The sequence below is a fragment of the Bombina bombina genome, chromosome 2, assembly GCF_027579735.1.
Source record: "Bombina bombina isolate aBomBom1 chromosome 2, aBomBom1.pri, whole genome shotgun sequence".
NCBI lineage: Eukaryota > Metazoa > Chordata > Amphibia > Anura > Bombinatoridae > Bombina > Bombina bombina.
Window position 1 is genome coordinate 703,478,250 of NC_069500.1, and position 21,648 is coordinate 703,499,897.

Here is a 21,648-nt window from a genome sequence, read left to right on the forward strand (position 1 = left end):
CATGTTCTTTCTAAATCATGAAAGAAAAAAAATTGGGTTTCATGTCCCATTAATAAAAACTTACTCAAATACTAAAAGGTAGCAAAATAACTATATTGACATGGCAAATTAGAATGCTATGCAACATTGCAACTATTATACACTAAAACCTGTTAATTTGTTGTATTTACTTTGTTACATATACATACATATAGCAGTGTTTTCCAGGACCTATTTAAGGGGCACACCACTTGGCTGATTTTATTGACCACCTACTATAATTTAAAGGTACAGTAAACAAAAAAAACATAATTTATGCTTACCTGATAAATTTATTTCTCTTGTAGTGTATCCAGTCCACGGATCATCCATTACTTATGGGATATATTCTCCTTCCCAACAGGAAGTTGCAAGAGTCCACCCACAGCAAAGCTGCTATATAGCTCCTCCCCTAACTGCCATTACCAGTCATTCGACCGAAAACATGCAGAGAAAGGAAAACCATAGGGTGCAGTGGTGACTGTAGTTTAATGGAAAAATTACCTGCCTTAAAGTGACAGGGCGGGCCGTGGACTGGATACACTACAAGAGAAATAAATTTATCAGGTAAGCATAAATTATGTTTTCTCTTGTTAAGTGTATCCAGTCCACGGATCATCCATTACTTATGGGATACCAATACCAAAGCTAAAGTACACGGATGATGGGAGGGACAAGGCAGGTACTTAAACGGAAGTTACCACTGCCTGTAAAAAACCCTTTCTCCCAAAAATAGCCTCCAAAGAAGCAAGGTATCAAATTTGTTAAATTTGAAAAAGTATGAAACGCAGACCAAGACTCCGTCTTGTAATCTGTTCAACTGAAGCCACATTTAAAAAAGGCCCAAGTGAAAACCACAGCTCTAGTAGAATGAGCTGTAATCCCTTCAGGAGGCTGCTGTCCAGCAGTCTCATAAGCTAAATGAATTATGCTTTTTAACCAAAAAGACAGAGAGGTTGCTGAAGTCCTTTGACCTCTCCTCTGTCCAGAATAGACAACAAACAAGGTGAATGTTTGATGAAAATCTGTAGTAGCTTGTAAGTAAAACTTTAAAACACGAACCACGTCCAAATTGTGTAATAGACGTTCCTTCTTTGAAGAAGGATTAGGATACAAGAATGGAACAACAATCTCTTGAGTGATATTCTAGTTAGATACCACCTTAGGTAAAAACCCAGGTTGGTACACAGGACTACCTTATCCGTACGGAGAACCAGATAAGGAGAATCACATTGCAACGCAGATAACTCGGAGACTCTATGAGCCGAGGAAATAGCTACCAAAAAGGAACTTTCCAAGATAGAAGTTTGATATCTATGAAATGAAAAGGTTCAAAAGGAACTCCTTGAAGAACCTTAAGAACCAGCATTAAGCTCCATGGCAGAGCAACATTTTTAACCACAGGCTTGGTTCTAACCAAAGCCTGACCAAATGCCTGAACGTCTAGAATACCTGCCAGACGCTTGTGCAAAAGAATAGACAGAGTAGAAATCTGTCCTTTTAAAGAACTAGCTGACAACCCTTTTCTCAAAATCATCTTGGAGAAAAGATAATATCCTGGGAATCCAGACTTTACTCCATGAGTAACCCTTGGATTCATAACAATAAGATATTTACACCATATCTTATGTTAAATTTTCCTAGAGACAGGCTTTTATGCCTGTATTAAGGTATCAATTACTGACTCGGAGAAGCCATGCTTTGATAACATCAAGCGTTCTGTCTCCAGGCAGTCCATCTCAGATTAGTTATATTTAGATGGTTGAAAAGACCCTGAGGTAGAGGGTCCCGTCTCAGAAGCAGAGACCGTGGTGGAAAGGATGACATGTCCACCAGATCTGCATACCAGGTCCTGCGTGGCCACGCAGGCGCTGTCAAAAGCACCAAAGCACTCTCCTGCTTGATCTTGTGCAAACCCCTCCGGAGGGAATTCCCACTCCCCCGGATGAAAAGTCTGACGACTTAGAAAATCTGCCTCCCAGTTCTCAACACCTGGGATAGGGATAGCTTTTAGACAAGAGTGAGTCTCTGTCCAGTGAATTATTTTAAGACTTCTAACATTGCTAGGGAACTTCTGTTCCCCCTTGATGGTTGATGTAAGCCACAGTCGTGATATTGTCCGACTGAAATATGATGTACCTCAGAGTTGCTAACTGAGGCCAAGTCTGAAGAGCATGGAATATCGCTCCCAGTTCAAGAATATTCATTAGAAGGAGGGTCTCCTCCTGAGTCCACTATCCCTGAGCCTTCAGGGAGTTCCAGACTGTATCCCAACCTAAAAGGCTGGCATCTGTTGTAACAATTGTCCCATCTGACCTGCGGAAGGTCATACCCTTGGACAGATGGACCCGAGATAGTCACCAGAGAAGAGAATCTCTGGTTTCTTGGTCCGGATTTAACAGGAGAACAAATCTGTGTAATCCCCGTTCCTCTGGCTGAGCATGCATAGTTGCAGTGGTCTGAAATGTAGGCGTGCAAACGGTACTATGTCCCTTGCCGCTACCATTAAGCCGATTACATTCATGTACTGAGCCACCAAAGGGCGCGGATGGAATGAAGAACACGGCAGAAATTTAGAAACTTTGACAACCTGGACTCCGTCAGGTAAATTTTAATTTCTACAAAATCTATCAGAATCCCTAGGAGGGAAACCCTTGATATTGGGGATAGAGAACTCTTTCCTTGTTCACTTTCCACCCATGCGATCTCAGAAATGCCAGTACTACGTCCGTATGAGACTTGGCAACTTGGATGTTTGACGCCTGTATCAGGATGTCGTCTAAATAAGGGGCCACTTCTATGCCCCGCGGCCTAAGGACCGCCAAAGTGACCCCAGAACCTCCATAAAGATTCTAGGGGCTGTAGTTAACCCAAAGGAAAGAGCTACAAACTGGTAATGCCTGTCTAGAAAGGCAAACCTGAAAAACCGATGGTGATCTTTATGCATCGTAATGTGAGGATAAGCATCCTTCAAATCCATTGTAGTCCTCTATTGACTCTCCTGGATCATAGTTAAGATGGTACGAATAGTTTCCATCTTAAATGATAGAATTCTAAAGAATTTGTTTAAGATCTTTTAGATCCAAAATAGGTCTGAAGGTTTCCTTTCCTTGGGAACCACAAACCGATTTGAGGAAAACTGTGTCCCTGTTCCTCTATTGGAACTGAATGGGTCACGTACACAATGCAAGAATGTCTCTTTCTTTATCTGGTTTGCAGATAAATGTGAAAGGCAAAAACTCCCCTTTTTTGGGGGGGAAAGCTTTGAAATCCAGAAGATATCTCTGAGGTATAATTTCCAATGCCCAGGGATCCTGGGCATCTCTTGCCCACGCCTGGGCGAAGAATGAAGTCTGCCCCCTATAGGATCCGTTACCAGATAGGGGTCCGTTCCTCATGCTGTTTTAGAGGCAGCAGCAGCAGGCTCCTTGACCTGCTTATCTTTGTTCCAGGTCCGGTTGTCTCCAGACCGCCTTGGACTGAGCAAAAGTTCCCTCTTATTTTGCCTTAGAGGAAGTTGATGCCACACCTGCCTTGAATTTTCGAAAGGCACGAAAATTAGGCCTTTTTTGTCCCTTGATTTGGACCTGTCCTGAGGAAGGGCATGATCTTTTCCTCCAGTGATATAAGTAATAATCTCCTTCAAACTAGGCCTGAATAGGGTCTGCCCCTTGAAGGGAAGTTAAGTAGCTTATTTATTAAAGTCACGACAGCTGACCATGATATAAGCCATAGCGCTCTGCGCGCCAGTATAGTAAAAAACAGAATTCTTAGCCGTTAGTCTAGTCAAAGGAACAAAGGCATCAGAAAACAAAGGAATTGGCTAGCTTAAGTGCTCTAAGCTTGTCAAATATATTCATCCAATGGAGCCTGTAAAGCCTCATCAAGAGACTCAAACCAGAACGCCGCAGCAGCAGTGACAGGAGCAATGCGTGCAAGGGGCTGCAGGATAAAACCTTGTTGAATAAACATTTTTTATCCATTGGATCTAAAAAAGCACAACAGTCCTCACCAGAGGTAGTGGTACGCTTAGCTAGAGTAGAAACTCTTCTCTCCACCTTAGGAACTGTCTGCCATAAGTCCCGTGTGGTGGCAACTATTAGAAAACATTCTTCTAAAAAATAGGAGGGGAAGAGAACGGCACACCTGGTCTATCCCATTCCTTATGAAAAATTTTAGTAAACCTCTTTAGGTATTGGAAAAACATAAGTACACACCGGCACTGCATATTATTTATCCAGTCTACACAATTTCTCTGGCACTGCGATTGTACACATTCATTCAGAGCAGCTAAAGCCTCCCTGAGCAACAAGTGGAGGTTCTCAAGCATAAATTTTAAATGTAGAAATATCAGAATCAGGTTAAATCATCTTCCCTGAGTCACAAATATCACCCACAGACTAGCATATTGTGAGGTAGTATCAGACATGGTTCTTAAAGCGTCTGTATGCTCTGTATCTACCCCCAGAGCTGTTTTGCTTTCCTTTAATTTCAGGTAGTCTGACTAATACTGCTGCCAGTGTATTATACACAACCTTTGCCATGTCTTGTAAAATAAACGCTATGGGCGCCATTGATATACTTGGCGCCATTTGAGCGTGAGTCCCTGGAGCGGGAGTCAAAGGGTCTGACACGTGGGGAGAGTTAGTCGGCATAACTTCCCTCTCGACAGAATCCTCTGGTAAAATAAACGCTATGGGTGCCCTTGATGTACTTGGCGCCATTTGAGCGTGAGTCCCTAAAGCGGGAGTCAAAGGGTCTGACACGTGGGGAGAGTTAGTCGGCATAACTTCCCCCTCGACAGAATCCTCTGGTGATAATGTTTTTAAATTCAAAAAATGATCTTTATTGTTTAACATGAAATCAGTACATCTGGTACACATTCTAAAATGGGGTTCCACCATGGCTTTAAACATAATAAACACAGAGCCTCCTCTATGTTAGACATGTTAGAACTAATAAAGAGACTAGTAAGCTTGGAAAACACTTTAAATCAAGTTAACAAGCAAATATAACAAACGTTACTGTGCCTTTAAGAGAAACAAATTTTGTCAAAATTTGAAAAACAGTGAAAAAAGGCAGTAAATCAAACGAAATTTTTACAGTACATGTAATAAGTTAACAGAGCATTGCACCCACTTGCAAATGGATGATTAACCCCTTAATGCAAAAAACAGATAAAAAAAAAAAAAAACGACATTTTTTTAAACAGACACAACAAAACTGCCACAGCTGAGCTGTGGATTACCTTCCCTATAACTGTTTCTATGCAAAATTTAAGCCAGCCATGTGGAAAAATTAGGCTCCAATAAGTTTTATCACCAAACATATGTTAAAAAATGATTAAACATGCCAGCAAACGTTTTAAAACACATTCTTATAAGAGTATGTATGTCTATTAATAAGCCTGATCCAGTCGCTATCACTGCATTTAAGGCTTTACTTACATTACTTCGGTATCAGCAGTATTTTCTTAGTCAATTCCATTCCTTAGAAAAATATATTACTGCACATACCTTAGCATATATCTCTATCAATCAGCCTGGTACCAGTCGCTTTCACTGCATTTAAAGGCTGTACTTACATTACTTCGGTATCAGCAGTATTTTCTTAGTCAATTCCATTCCTTAGAAAAATATTTTACTGCACATACCTTATTTGCAGGAAAACCTGCACGCCATTCCCCCTCTGAAGTACCTTACTCCTCAGAATGTGTGAGAACAGCAACTGGATCTTAGTTACGTCTGCTAAGATCATAGAAAAAACGCAGGCAGATTCTTCTTCCAAATACTGCCTGAGATAAACAGCACACTCCGGTGCCATTTAAAAATAACAAACTTTTTATTGAAGAAATAAACTAAGTATAAAAAACCACAGACTCTCACGACCTCCTATCTATGTTGAGACTTGCAAGAGAATGACTGGTAATGGCAGTTAGGGGAGGAGCTATATAGCAGCTTTGCTGTGGGTGGACTCTTGCAACTTCCTGTTGGGAAGGAGAATATATCCCATAAGTAATGGATGATCCGTGGACTGGATACACTTAACAAGAGAAATTATGTTATATAATTCAGCACATAGCTCTGGTAGCGAGCTAAATTCAGTTCAAAGGCGCGGTTGGGCGCGCTGTGATTAGACAACACACCCGCAAATCGCTTTTGAAAACCAAGACCCAATCAGAAGAGCCTGGAGAGAAGACCAGCTAAGTGCAACTTTGATAGCAAAAATCTCTCAAAGCTTTTAATTTTGAAAGCTGCCTCTAAGATAATGTTATATAATTCTGCCTTATTTTTTAACTTTACCGTCCCCTTAAGCAAATATTAATGAATTAAATAATAATTACTTTTAACATGTTAAACTAAGCAGTTAATTTGCACATTGTATAATTTACTCCTATTTCCTTTTATCAATTTCTTCATTCTTTTTCTATCTTTATTTGAAAAGCAAGAATGTAAGTTTAGAAGCCAGCCCATTTTTTGGTTCATAACCTGGGTTGTGTTTGCTGATTGGTGGCTAAATGTACCCACTATTATGCAAGTGCTGTCCAGTGACTGAACCAAAATTTGGCTGACTCCTTAGCTATAGATAGCAAGAGAATGAAGAAAAATTGATAATAGGAGTAAATTAGAAAGTTGCTTAAATTGCATGCTCTATCTGAATCATGAAATAAAAAAAATGGGTTTAGTATCCCTTTAAGTAACATTTAACACCCAGCTGGCAAAATTTTATATGGAGAACACTGTATAGGGCAATAAAGATATCAATTAATTATTTAGCATACCTTTGATCCCACTATCACAGATCCAAATGAGATCGTATTTGGCTACCTCATATCCAGGCATTAAGTTGTTTATCTTCGGGTTAATGCCAACCTTTTTACCACCTAAGAGTTTCCAGAAAGAAAAATGAAAATAAATTAAGAGTTTTCTTCATTTACCAGAAAGTGTAGAATAAAACATATGCTTTGTTAGAGCATTTCATTTTAAAACAAATTCCCTTTTATGCTATACGTTTTACTCCATCAAAACGTGTCTCCTGAAATTCCCCCATTTTTCCACAAATGAGGATATGGCTAGTGATGAGCATATGCATGTATGCCTCCTCCTTATTGGCTCACAAGCTGTATCCTCACCTGCAGTGACATTTACATAGAATCATTTTTGCAATTTACTTCCATTAGAGAAAATGCTTCTAGCATAAGTTATGTTTTTAAGTGGAATACGCACATACACTGTGGAGAGAGGGAGAGAGAGACACTTTTAATGTAGAGAAGATGCAAGTCAAAAGAGCAAAAGAAAAGAAAAAAACACAAAAAAGACAAAGTGGAGATTTGATTCCTAGGACAACGTTAAATCCATAGTAGAAGGTAATACAATGAGCAGTGTAATGGAAATCACATAATTCATAGCGGAGAATATAGGCTAGGGTCTAGAACCTTATAGAAAGGTAGCAATTAGTAAAGAGCAATGCATTTCATGTAACTAGAAGCAATAACATTTCATTGATACAGCAAGGAGAAACGGAGAACAGGGTCAAACAGTTCAGAGTAATATACTACGCTCAAAGTTGGTACTTAGATGTGATAGTTATATGTCTTGGTATAAACAGATTCAGTCATTAACAATACTAAGGCAGCATAGAACAGAGCCATAGCGCTTCAAATATACATGGTAACGGAAATTCAAAGGAATCAAAGGGACTAAAAGAATAGGACAGATTTAAAATGTTAAAAACAGACTCCTTCCTCACTAGAGGCATCCACACATATTACCAGGTTTATTTATATTAACACAGATAAATGCCATTGAACAACATAACACATACCTCCCCTGTTGCAAACTAAATTGTGCAATATACTGCTAGAGCCAAAGTGTTAAGGGCCCACCTAGCTACCGTTTGTAAAATGATGGTGTGCAAACAACTAGATCTGATGCACCAAAGGGCCATGTGTGGAAGGCTAAAAGAATAGTAAGCGATTAACAAATGTGGCCCAAATATTGCTGTCACATGAGCCAGATGGCAGGATGCCAGAGAGCTATTCTAGCCATAGTTAAGTTGCGGGACATGCGGTGACATGAGCAAATGTACTCACCTCCGTAATAAGTCTGTGCGAAGCAGTCAGCGGTAAACAGATTGTATTCTGTACCGCCTATATATACCCTGTAGGTGTCGGCGTCAGATGACGTCATGCGGGGGGCGTCTGTGCGCCGGAGTTATGGTTGCCATGGCAACAATAGTAATCAATCTTACCGGTTGGGTTAGCAATTGTTGCAAGTATATGGAAGGAATAAACAAGGCATGTACCTCACTACAAACTGCTTAGGACACATCGTCAGATTAGTATAAGTATATACATATGTAGGCATTGCTAAAATAACTAAAGAGTTACAGGAATGATACGGGGCTCAAGGGATAGAACACATATTACCACATGAGGTAAAAAATAAACTCTGAAAAAGGGCGATGTGTCTCCCACAAGAGGAGAGTTTCTATTCACTATAAGTAGAGCAAAAGCATCCTGAATGGAGGGTGAGCTTAACATGCCAAAAGGGGAAAGGTACTATAGCAAGAATATACACTTTTGCACACATTATAAGAGGGTCGAGCATACCACCCTAATAGAATAGAGCATAGTCAATGCTGGTGTTCAGCCCCTTGGGTATTAATGTTTCTAGTCAGTGAATCCACCTAGCTTCCCTTTTAAGTAGTTCATGGTTCCTGTCACCCCCTCTTCTTAGGGGTGGTATCCAGTCGATGAGGATTGTTCTTAACATAGCTACAGTGTGTCCCTGTTGCATAAAATGATGTGTCACAGGTTGTTCACTCTTCTTGTCTTTAATGGCCTTCCTAATAGCACTGCGATGATTTGCTAGCCGTTCCCGAAAGGACGTGCTCGTTTTCCCAACATAGTAAAGGCCACACGGGCAAATGATCACGTAGACTACAAATTCGGTTGTGCAGGTCAATCTATGTTGTATCTGTATGGACCTTCCATTGTGTGGGTGGTGAAACTTCGCACTAGTAATAAAGGAATTACATGTGACACTGTTCCCACAACTGCAGCATCCTTTCTTGGGCGTTGGTAACCACCCTTTTTGTATCTGGTTCAGCTCAAAGATTGTTTTTACTAGTAAATCACGAAGGTTGTTGGTTCTATTGTATACCATTCTTGGTGGTGGCTGGTTATAGAAGGGAAGTGTAGGGTCCTGGTTCAAGATGAACCAATTCTTTAATATAGTTTGGCGGACGGATCTGCTTGTAGGGTTAAACGTAACCATCATGTTCATGCGTTCTTCTTTCAACTTTTCTCCAGTTCACCTGGTGAGGAGATCACTTTGTGTCATATCCCAGGTGGCTTTCATGACTTGTTCAACCTCAGTGCATTTGTATCCTCTCTGTATGAATTTCTGGCTCATAGCTTCTAGTTGTGTTTCTTTGTTCTTTTTGTTGCTGTTGTTGCGGATCACTCATCATTTGGGATCTGATGATTCCTTTCTTAAGTGCTGGTGGGTGAAATGAATTTGCAGTTAATAGAGAGTTTCGGTCTGTTGGCTTAGAGTAGAGGGTAGTGCCGATCCTGATTTCAGGGTTGGTCATATCCTTGTAGATCTTAATGTCTAGGAAATGGATGGTGTATTTGTTATGTTCCATTTTGAATTTAACGTATGGTAGTGCACTGTCAATTGTATGAGTTCCTCTTCACTTCCATTCCAGATCAGGAAGATATCATCAATGTACCTGCCAGCACACTACCCCCCCCCCCCCACAGGTAGGAAAGCACGGCTTAATATCTAATAGCCATAATAATCAACCAAAAAAAAAAAAAGACATTAAACTGAAAATAACCTCCCATAAAATGTTTAATAAAACATATTTAAAAAACAAACAAAAATGTACATTATTTATTTTGCCCTTTTTCCTTTTCCCTTCCAAGACAGGCTGCAGCACATATTACATACTTAAAGGGACACTGAACCCAATTTTTTTCTTTTGTGATTCAGATAGCGCATGCAATTTTAAGCAACTTTCTAATTTACTCCTATTATCATTTTTTCTTCGTTCTCTTGCTATCTTTATTTGAAAAAGGCATATAAGCTTTTTTTTTTAATTTTTTTTATTTAGAACTCTGGATAGCACTTTTTTATTGGTGGATGAATTTATCCACCAAACAGCAAGAACAACCCAGGTTGTTCACCAAAAATGGGCCAGCATATAAACGTACATTCTTGCATAAAAAAAAAAAAGATACCAAGGGGCGTGACTCTGGGCAGCACCTTGAATGGTCGCAATATCAGTTATTCCGAGTGAAACATTAATAATTTGCCTTTTATTGATGTCTATGAGGATCATCCATCTACCTCATCCTGATATCTAAGCTCTGCTTACTACACCGAATCGAATACTATTAAAATATTGGGACTACCAACCTTAATAACTGATCTGGAGAATTGAGGCCTAAGGCAGCCGCGTAAGTAAGAGGCTCTCAACACCCCCCCCCCCCCGTATCTTGTAAGTCGGGTATGCAGTGCGTAGACACTGAAAACTTCAGTAACATGGAACCCGACGCAGCTATCCTAATCGAGGGGATATGTAATCTCCTAAATGAACATTTTTTGCAGCTAACAGAGAAAATGGCGGCAGCATGGGCTTATGAAGGGAATCTTTCTAACACTGAGCCTGCCCCAATGGATGTTGTTCGAGCAGGGGACCCTGAGCCCTCCGCACACTGCATGTATTTGAACCCGCCTGATATACAGCAAGACAGCGGAATCTCTCTAAACAATGTGTCGACGAGTAGAAGTGGGGACCTACGGATTACTGCCGCATGTAACTTTTCAACAGCCTGGCTAGGGTCGGATCCCGCTCTCACACACAGCGGGGAAGTAATCCCTATAACACAGAATCCCCCCACTGCCTATGAACATCTACTTAACCCAGCAGCCACGGTTCGCAATGAGAGGTTATCCTAATCTATATGGAGAGACATCTGCAGGGAAGACAATGTCATATGCGGGGACTGTCTCTACGCAAGATGGTACCGCTCCGCCACCTCCGATGCCTCTGCCCCTGATAACCAGGCTGAGAGAGACTCGCCGAGTCGCACAAGTTGTTTGGCGACATTGGATAAATCCTACCTGGGAGCCACCCCCTGAATTGAAGGTCCGGAGCGGCCGTGGAGACAAGTCTGCGGTATCCAGCCTGCAGGCATTGTTCCGGTGGGGTCACTGTGGAGGCGTGATCGGTCTCTGGGGATGCATGAGTCGCTCACTGTGCAGAGGATTGCTGATAGCGACTAGCACTACTCCTGGCTCTGTGGACTCAGGGGCTGCTGTACGCCCTGCACGATCTGGCATTGGCTAGTGGCAGTGAACTTGCGGGGATAGCAGGACGTTAAACCTCAGATGGAGGCCTGGTAATTTTCTTTTTACACCCCTTTAATTTAAAGTTAAAGGCCTCTATTGAACTACTGAACTGTCCTTATGACGCCCGAGGCTGATCCTGCCTTATAGTTGCATTTATTAAATCCCGTTAGACGATATGCTTGTATTTAGTTTTGCTTCCCATTTGACTTTACCCTAATTGCGGGTCTGAAGCTAACAGTATGAGGGACACTATCTATTGGGAGGCGACAATACACCACTTTATCCTATTCATTAAATGCATGCATGTTTTTATGTCGGATGTGTGGGTGCCATCAGTTTACTTAATGCTAATTACATTCCAAGCTCTGATCTTGCATTGATCTTTACTGCTTATTACATCTTGGCTATTACTAATTATAGTTAAGTCTATCTGTGTTAGACTCATGTACCCTAACTGATAATGGATCGCCCCCTCCCCTGATATGGTTGAATTTTGTCCCCAGCTTGAATCCTTGAGACAAAATAACATGGCTTCTGTGATTTGACTCATAGTATTACTAAATTCACTCACTGGAGGTAAGCATTTGCTGTTAGTAGTGATGGGTGTGGGGAGCGCTCTAAAAGAGCTGTGAGTATAAACTATGATTTGAAGTGTGTATACACTGTGATAGAATGTGTATGGATTTACCAAATATAATTTCTTTGAATAAATATAATTACTTTGAATCATAAATTTTGTGTGGTTCTGGTGTTATGTAGTGTCTCTCCAAAAAATGTGAACAAATAAACAAACAAAAACAAAACGTTGATTCTTAAAATTCTTCAAGGACAATTTTATAAAATCCTTCTATTTATTCAAAATGTGTATGCTCGGTGTATTATCACTGTACCTTTAAATAAATTGATGTGCCTCTAAATAAAATTGATACACAAATTGTGCTTCAAAATGGATAGACAAACAAATCGTTATGAATTTGAAACGTGATGAATTTAAAACGTGATGAATTTAAATGAATAAACAAACAAATCGTGATGAAAAAAATGACTTAACTTCTAGATGAATAAACAAACAATTCGTGATAAATTTAAAAAACTTTACTAAGATAAAAAACAGTATAAGATCGTTTCAATCGTATTTTATGGTTATACCATACATTGAATCTGTTTAGAGCATGTGGGGGTACATCTTTATCGTAAAACAATGCTAAAAGTTCGGATTTTTAATCCTTATGGTGGAAGTACGGATTTGTAATCCTTATGGTTTTCTTAAGTTGTGGCCACAACCAATTTTAAAACAGTTAAAATCCAAATGTAGTACTGTGCTGTTGTTAATTTTGCAGTTTATTCTCCCCCTAACCGGACCTCTGATATTCCTTACCTCCGTGTTTTCTTTGTATTACCTTGGGTTCTGGGAAGAGTGCTTTTTGTAAGTAGGTCGAGTTCTCCAAGCGGCTTTGCCGCTGTTTGAATTTCCTCCGCAACTACTTCCTACCCTGATGTGCGTGTGACGTTGACGTTGTACACGGAGGACCAATCAGGCAACCGGATCGTGGGGGGAGTGTTTCTTGTACTGGAGCCAATCTTTCCACACTCGATGTCAGGTTTTCTACGCGTTTCAGCGCCGTAACTTGCGCCTTTATCAAGACTGTATAATCTGGTGTGTCTTTTAGGCTCCTATATAGTCCTGTTGAGGTTAGGATACTCCCCCTAATTAATGCTCTAATATGTTCCGGTTTATAAATTATCATTTCTTAACCGGAACATATTAGAGCATTAATTAGGGGGAGTATCCTAACCTCAACAGGACTATATAGGAGCCTAAAAGACACACCAGATTATACAGTCTTGATAAAGGCGCAAGTTACGGCGCTGAAACGCGTAGAAAACCTGACATCGAGTGTGGAAAGATTGGCTCCAGTACAAGAAACACTCCCCCCACGATCCGGTTGCCTGATTGGTCCTCCGTGTACAACGTCAACGTCACACGCACATCAGGGTAGGAAGTAGTTGCGGAGGAAATTCAAACAGCGGCAAAGCCGCTTGGAGAACTCGACCTACTTACAAAAAGCACTCTTCCCAGAACCCAAGGTAATACAAAGAAAACACGGAGGTAAGGAATATCAGAGGTCCGGTTAGGGGGAGAATAAACTGCAAAATTAACAACAGCACAGTACTACATTTGGATTTTAACTGTTTTAAAATTGGTTGTGGCCACAACTTAAGAAAACCATAAGGATTACAAATCCGTACTTCCACCATAAGGATTAAAAATCCGAACTTTTAGCATTGTTTTACGATAAAGATGTACCCCCACATGCTCTAAACAGATTCAATGTATGGTATAACCATAAAATACGATTGAAACGATCTTATACTGTTTTTTATCTTAGTAAAGTTTTTTAAATTTATCACGAATTGTTTGTTTATTCATCTAGAAGTTAAGTCATTTTTTTCATCACGATTTGTTTGTTTATTCATTTAAATTCATCACGTTTTAAATTCATCACGTTTCAAATTCATAACGATTTGTTTGTCTATCCATTTTGAAGCACAATTTGTGTATCAATTTTATTTAGAGGCACATCAATTTATTTAAAGGTACAGTGATAATACACCGAGCATACACATTTTGAATAAATAGAAGGATTTTATAAAATTGTCCTTGAAGAATTTTAAGAATCAACGTTTTGTTTTTGTTTGTTTATTTGTTCACATTTTTTGGAGAGACACTACATAACACCAGAACCACACAAAATTTATGATTCAAAGTAATTATATTTATTCAAAGAAATTATATTTGGTAAATCCATACACATTCTATCACAGTGTATACACACTTCAAATCATAGTTTATACTCACAGCTCTTTTAGAGCGCTCCCCACACCCATCACTACTTGCACATTTCTATACATCTGATATTGGGAGCATATCAGATTTGGGGAAGCTAGTTGAGTCCTATCTACGTATCACTCCACACTTTCCTTTTCAAGCATTTGCTGTTATTAAGGTTTGCTTCACCTCCCCTTTTCTCAACCATGCCGGTCCTAATGTAGGGAATATGGGGGTTTGAGGAGGAATCCCATGGGATTGTATTGGCCCTTTATTATTAGCAGTTTGCGCATGCTACCACATCTATTAAGACCAAGCTGCCAAATACTTATATATTTACTTCTCGATAGCCCAGACCCATAAGGTTCCCTTTAGTTAGTTAAATTTAGTAAGTATATCACTTGTATGTATTTTTCATGTCAATTTTATATCCTAGGTCCAAAAGTGGTCCTGCAGTGTCTTTTTCTTTTCTTTATATTCCCCACTCCAATCTTTGGTCAGCGACCCAAAAGGGGCTGTACTCTTTCTTTAAGGGGAAATTGTTTATTACCGTGTTTATACAATAGAAAAATGTAATATATTACCCCTTGAATTAACCACTCAAGTTTTGTTTTTTTTCATTAGACCCAAGAGTGGTCTGCTTTGTTTATACAAGGGATTAAAAAAAACGAGGATTTACTTTGTCCATTATTATGGAATTGACAGGTTCCTGTTGAGAAGTCATGCTCTATCTTGCTTTATATTTTGTTTCTCTGTTCTTATGAAAATGCATGTAACTATGAAGAATGTAATCTGATTTCATGCCTGTAAACCATTATTTTCCTCAAAAAAAAAAAAAAAAAAAAAAGTTGCATGCTCTGTCTGAATCATGAAAACAGAATTTATGTTTACCTGATAAATTACTTTCTCCAACGGTGTGTCCGGTCCACGGCGTCATCCTTACTTGTGGGATATTCTCTTCCCCAACAGGAAATGGCAAAGAGCCCAGCAAAGCTGGTCACATGATCCCTCCTAGGCTCCGCCTACCCCAGTCATTCGACCGACGTTAAGGAGGAATATTTGCATAGGAGAAACCATATGGTACCGTGGTGACTGTAGTTAAAGAAAATAAATTATCAGACCTGATTAAAAAACCAGGGCGGGCCGTGGACCGGACACACCGTTGGAGAAAGTAATTTATCAGGTAAACATAAATTCTGTTTTCTCCAACATAGGTGTGTCCGGTCCACGGCGTCATCCTTACTTGTGGGAACCAATACCAAAGCTTTAGGACACGGATGAAGGGAGGGAGCAAATCAGGTCACCTAAATGGAAGGCACCACGGCTTGCAAAACCTTTCTCCCAAAAATAGCCTCAGAAGAAGCAAAAGTATCAAACTTGTAAAATTTGGTAAAAGTGTGCAGTGAAGACCAAGTCGCTGCCCTACATATCTGATCAACAGAAGCCTCGTTCTTGAAGGCCCATGTGGAAGCCACAGCCCTAGTGGAATGAGCTGTGATTCTTTCGGGAGGCTGCCGTCCGGCAGTCTCGTAAGCCAATCTGATGATGCTTTTAATCCAAAAAGAGAGAGAGGTAGAAGTTGCTTTTTGACCTCTCCTTTTACCGGAATAAACAACAAACAAGGAAGATGTTTGTCTAAAATCCTTTGTAGCATCTAAATAGAATTTTAGAGCGCGAACAACATCCAAATTGTGCAACAAACGTTCCTTCTTTGAAACTGGTTTCGGACACAGAGAAGGTACGATAATCTCCTGGTTAATGTTTTTGTTTGAAACAACTTTTGGAAGAAAACCAGGTTTAGTACGTAAAACCACCTTATCTGCATGGAACACCAGATAAGGAGGAGAACACTGCAGAGCAGATAATTCTGAAACTCTTCTGGCAGAAGAAATTGCAACTAAAAACAAAACTTTCCAAGATAATAACTTAATATCAACGGAATGCAAGGGTTCAAACGGAACCCCCTGAAGAACTGAAAGAACTAAATTGAGACTCCAAGGAGGAGTCAAAGGTTTGTAAACAGGCTTAATTCTAACCAGAGCCTGAACAAAGGCTTGAACATCTGGCACAGCAGCCAGTCTTTTGTGAAGTAACACCGACAAGGCAGAAATCTGTCCCTTCAGGGAACTTGCAGATAATCCTTTTTCCAATCCTTCTTGAAGGAAGGATAGAATCCTAGGAATCTTAACCTTGTCCCAAGGAAATCCTTTAGATTCACACCAAAAAACTCTAAGCCATCTCCGTGGAGATGTTGCCTGTACAACGGCAAAGAGAATGACTGGGGTAGGCGGAGCCTAGGAGGGATCATGTGACCAGCTTTGCTGGGCTCTTTGCCATTTCCTGTTGGGGAAGAGAATATCCCACAAGTAAGGATGACGCCGTGGACCGGACACACCTATGTTGGAGAAATAAATATTTTTGGGAAAGTATCCATTTAAAGGGATAGTAAATTCCACATTAAACTTTCATGATTCAGATGGGGCATGTCATTTTAAACAACTTTCTAATTTACTTTTCTCATAAAAAAAAAAAACAAGAGAATGAAGCAAATATGATAATAGGAGTAAAATAGAAAGTTTCTTAAAATGTCATGCTATATCTGAATCATAAAAGAAAAAAAATTGGGTTCAGTGTCCCTTTAAGTATAGTGCAGTTTACCTGACCTGGCTACAACCGCAGAAATGGGTCTAGCGTATCTGTAATTTGTGTCTCTAGTTAGGGAGTACTAAATAAGTTATCATAACCACCTGAATTGTGCACGAGTGTCAGGAGTGTGCGCATGTGAGGATAATACATATGTAAAGATTTACAAATATACAAACATACTCCATTATTGGGATTGATATAATAAATACTATTTGCAGGATACAACCCAATACAATATATTTTTTTTCCTCCAGAAATACACAAATCAATGAACAAGCAATACACTAGGATATAGCCCCTAACAGAAAATGTAAGATGCAAAATGCTGGAAGGTCTTATCTCTTCAAGGAATGCTGCGGGAGCAAAATGGAAATCTCTTGCAGGAAAACTATTAAATATTCATTGCTGGCACGTAGGGAGCAGAGTAATTAAAGGCATCTAATAAGATACTGTCTGTTAAAGACATTTATCAGAACTTCGCTTTAAATATAATTCCCTAAAGAATGCTGTTCTGTTAAGCCTTGCATGCGGTTACTTGCTTGTAAAAGCAACCCATAAGTTTGAATGCATCTAAGGAGTTTTCCTTGCTGAACCAGCAGAGAACCTTTCAGGCATTCCGGGATACAATAAGCACCTGTCAAGCACAAATGATTGTTCTACTGTAAGCTTCATAGATCGAGGAGCCTATGCACCTAATTAGTTGAGCCGTTAGAAGCGGCGTATAGGGACTGCCGCACAGGCTACATCAATTTACTAAATAAACTGTGCTTCCTGCCCTAAAGAGCTAAAACAAGACAACTGCATATAAAAACCTTAATCTCTGATCTGAAATATTGAACACAAACAGCATTGCAGCAATTGCTTTTATAGTGGAGCAGCTTTGTGAGTATTAAATTACTAACAGGGCTGACTTAGCAGAGGAGAAGGGTTTATGAACATTGTTCCTCTCGCATATCCTTTCCCACTGCACAGAAGTTCTACTTTTCTGAGCCTTGGGCACAGTTGGCAATTGACATGACAATGCGTTAAAGGGATATTGTAATGCAATCATAAAATGCTCTAATCAATAACACTGCCAATGGGTTAAAGGGACATTAAAGTCAAAATGAAACTTTCATGTTTAGAGAGACCAAACAATATTGAAAACATAATTGTTTTACAGTTTACATCAGTTATCAAATTTACTCTTGGTATCCTTTGTTGAAGAAAAACCCCTAGTAGGCTCATAGGAGTTCAGGGGTGTCTGTCTTTAACACTATGGCAGCACTGCTACAAAACACTGTTGCCACAAATTGCTCAAAATACCCAAGTGTGCTTTTCAACACAGGATACTAAGACTACAAAGTACATTTAATAATAGAAGAAACATTTTTTAATTTCGACTTTACATTGTGGCTCCTGACTGGCTGTTAAAAGGTACAGTAATCAGTAGCAGCACAGGCATGGAGCTGATAATGAGCGGCTCAGCAGCACACCTTGAGATTGAAGCTACAAAAAAAATTGTCTTGCAATGTCAGAAAGATGAAGGGTATTTTGTGACATGAAATAATTTATATATATTTTCTGTCATAGCCACATTAAAAAGATAAAACTTTAAAACTGTACAAGCTATATTTGACTTACCTATAAATAATCTGGCATCAGTGTTCGGATATTTGCCAAGTAACTTTTTACATACATCCACTGCCGGATCATCGAGATCTTGAACACAAAGAAGTAGTTCAAACTGTAGGGAAGCAGAGGTAAAAAAAAAGGTTATTTAAATATTGGCACAGACCCTAGAACATTCTCTCCACTCAGATATGAGTTTTTCATTGGTTGAAAATCCCTTTGATTAACAGTTGTCTTACGTTAAACAGAGCTAGAGTTAAACATGGCCACCAGCAACATCAATGTTTCTTTTTGCACGAACAAGAATGTGCAAATCTACATTCCTCAGCAGCATCTTTATGTTGTATTCACTTTTTTTTTTTTTAAAGCAAGCACAGTCAAAGTCACAAACTGATCTTTTGTGGATCTCGTACAAAGAATTAAATCAAGGTAGTACATGGAAATTCCTGGTTAACAAGGAAACGTCACCAGTTTACATTTTATCATTTAGAAAGAAGAATCTTATTTGTTAATGTCAACGTACTACCTTACTATCTAGTATTTGAGTAATTTTCATGTATACCAATTTTCTTCCGTTCTACAAATGTACCAGTCATTCTATATATTTTGAAACCTCATCTATGCTAGCCTGACAACCCCCCGCCCCATTTAAGCACTTTTTTTGTCTGAAATCATATTATTGGTAAGCAGCTTCTGTACATGGGAGCAATCTCAAGGATTTCTAGGCTGCTCTTTGTCTGGGGAAGAGGAGGCACGCCTATTGCACCAGTGCTCATAACAAATCAGTTAATCTCTGAGCTACCTAGTGGCTGAGAAACAGATGAAGTCACATTACTTAATCAATTACTGGCTGTGTCCTGCCCCGGAGCTGTAAAGCTGGTAGCTCCCAATCTGGACTTTACGCAGCAGTTGTAGCGCTTAAAAGGACCATTAAATACAACAGAACTATATAAATCAACAAATGCATGATTATAAAATGACAAGGTAGTAACACACACTGAATTTCAAATGAGCAGTAGATTTTTGTCTATCAAATTTCAAAATCCTTTTATTTTTCTGACAGCAATAAGCAAATCACAGATTCCATTTGGAAACACATTCTCAAAAAGGCTCGCCACCGCTGATCTAGGGGGATGTTTAAAATGTTCTATGAATGTACAGCAGAGCTTCACTCAGAATATACATTGTTTGCTGGGCAGCAGGGGAGACTCCAACACGCTCATAGATAGGTTGGGTTAATCCTCTATAAATCTTGTAAGAAAAGATAGGATTTATACAAAACAGGATAACAAAAAAAAAAAAAAAAACAAAAAAAAAAAAAACAGAAGAAAGAGTAGAATTCACCCTTTGTTTCAACAACATATGAATGAGTAAAATCAATTCCTTGCTATTAAAGGGATAGTAAACCCCAAAATTTTCTTTTTACGATTCAGATAGAACATACAATTTTAAACAACTTTCCAATTTAATTCTAATATCAAATTGTCTTCATTCTCTTGTTATACATTGCTGAAGGGACAGCATTGCACTACTGACAGGAAGCTGAAAATATCTATTTAGCCAATCACAAAAGACAAATATGTGCAGGTACCAATTAGCAGCAGCTCCCACTAGTGTATGATATTTGCATATTCATTTTTTTAACAAAGCTACTTTATATACTTGAAATGAAATGATAGGTCATACACTGAAACTAATGTCACATCATTCAGGCTTATTATTCTTTTGACGTTGTTAGAAATTAGCGCTAAATGCAGTGACTCCTTTTTGTATATGAACAATTAGGTAAAAATGATAATCCTAGTAATGCAGACTATGTTTATGAACTAAAGCTGAAGATTGCAAGGATGTGGGAAGGCAATTATCTAAGGCCCCGGGATCAATACAAAACTCCAGTGTTGCTAAGCATGGCTAAAGTTAACTACTAAAGGCAATGACTGCTTTACAGAAAATACATCAGCTCAGTTTTGGGATGGACTAAACTAAGAATTTTGTTTTGCAGATTTTACCAGGTAGAAGTGATTTTGAAATGTTTTCTAAAATTTAAATAATTGACATTAGGTTTTAATTGCAAATGCATTTTTTAAGCAAAACTGGCAATATTTTTTTGCTATTTCAGTTCAATCCAGGAACACAACACTTCTTGGAAGAAAAAAAATTATGGAGAATATCGTTTTGAGGTTAATGTCCCTTTAAAGTGCCGGGTATGATACACATCAGGAACATGGAAGTGATGGATTTAGCTTTTATGTACCACTTCAAGCACAAGAGGAAAACAGTTTCCTAATTATGCCACATCACAACGCCTGTTACCTTACACAGTGAATTGAAGGCTCCATCAACAAGCAGGTGTTCTGGGAAACCCGGTGTTCTAAAGTTAGTTGTCTACCGCGTAGGAATGTGACTACTGCGTCACTTCCGGTAACTTTAATCAGCTGCTGGAGGTTTGTGGCACTCACTGCTCATGCGCTAGAGGCCCAACCTCCTACAAACAGCTGTTTAAGGAAGAATAGGTGACAACTTACTTTAGAACATCGGTGTTGTAAAGTAAGTTGTCTACCGCGTAGGAATTGCCGCCTGATCGCTCTGTCCTTCTCTCCATAACACAGATTTTATTTTGCAATAATTTTGAAATAGTTTGTACTTGCTGTATTTAGTTCCTTTTTCACCGTTCTATACCTTTATAGCAATATCTCAAATTAGTCAACGCTGTACTGTGCTGTATTTTTGTGTTTTCTGAAGTACAGCGTTGACTAATTTGAGATATTGCTATAAAAGGTATAGAACGGTGAAAAAGGAACTAAATACAGCAAGTACAAACTATTTCAAAATTATTGCAAAATAAAATCTGTGTTATGGAGAGAAGGACAGATTGATCAGGCGGCAATTCCTACGCGGTAGACAACTTACTTTAGAACACCGGTGTTCTAAAGTAAGTTGTCACCTTTTCTGCCTTAAACAGCTGTTTGTAGGAGGTTGGGCCTCCAGTGAGCGCTGTTTATTGTGGCTTAAACAAGCGCAGAGAGCGCCACAACCCTCCAGCAGCTGACTACACGTCACGGGAAGTGACGCGGTAGTCAAATTCTTATGGTAGACATCTTAATTTAAGACACCGGCAAACTTGTGAAAACAGCGTACCACACCACTTCCGGTGACGTGGCATCAGCTGTTTCACAAATT

General features: G+C 39.3%; 1 protein-coding gene across 1 annotated transcript in view; it reads right to left on the reverse strand.

Annotated features, from left to right (window-relative positions):
- The window catches only part of UGCG (UDP-glucose ceramide glucosyltransferase), a 100,925-nt gene that overhangs the window by 21,921 nt on the left and 57,356 nt on the right, over nucleotides 1–21,648 (reverse strand). The window contains exons 3-4 of the mRNA XM_053702686.1: nucleotides 18,481–18,583; nucleotides 6,800–6,901 (exon numbers count right to left, since the gene is read on the reverse strand). Of these exons, the coding sequence (XP_053558661.1) occupies nucleotides 6,800–6,901; nucleotides 18,481–18,583 (205 nt within the window). The remainder of the gene's footprint in view (nucleotides 1–6,799; nucleotides 6,902–18,480; nucleotides 18,584–21,648) is intronic.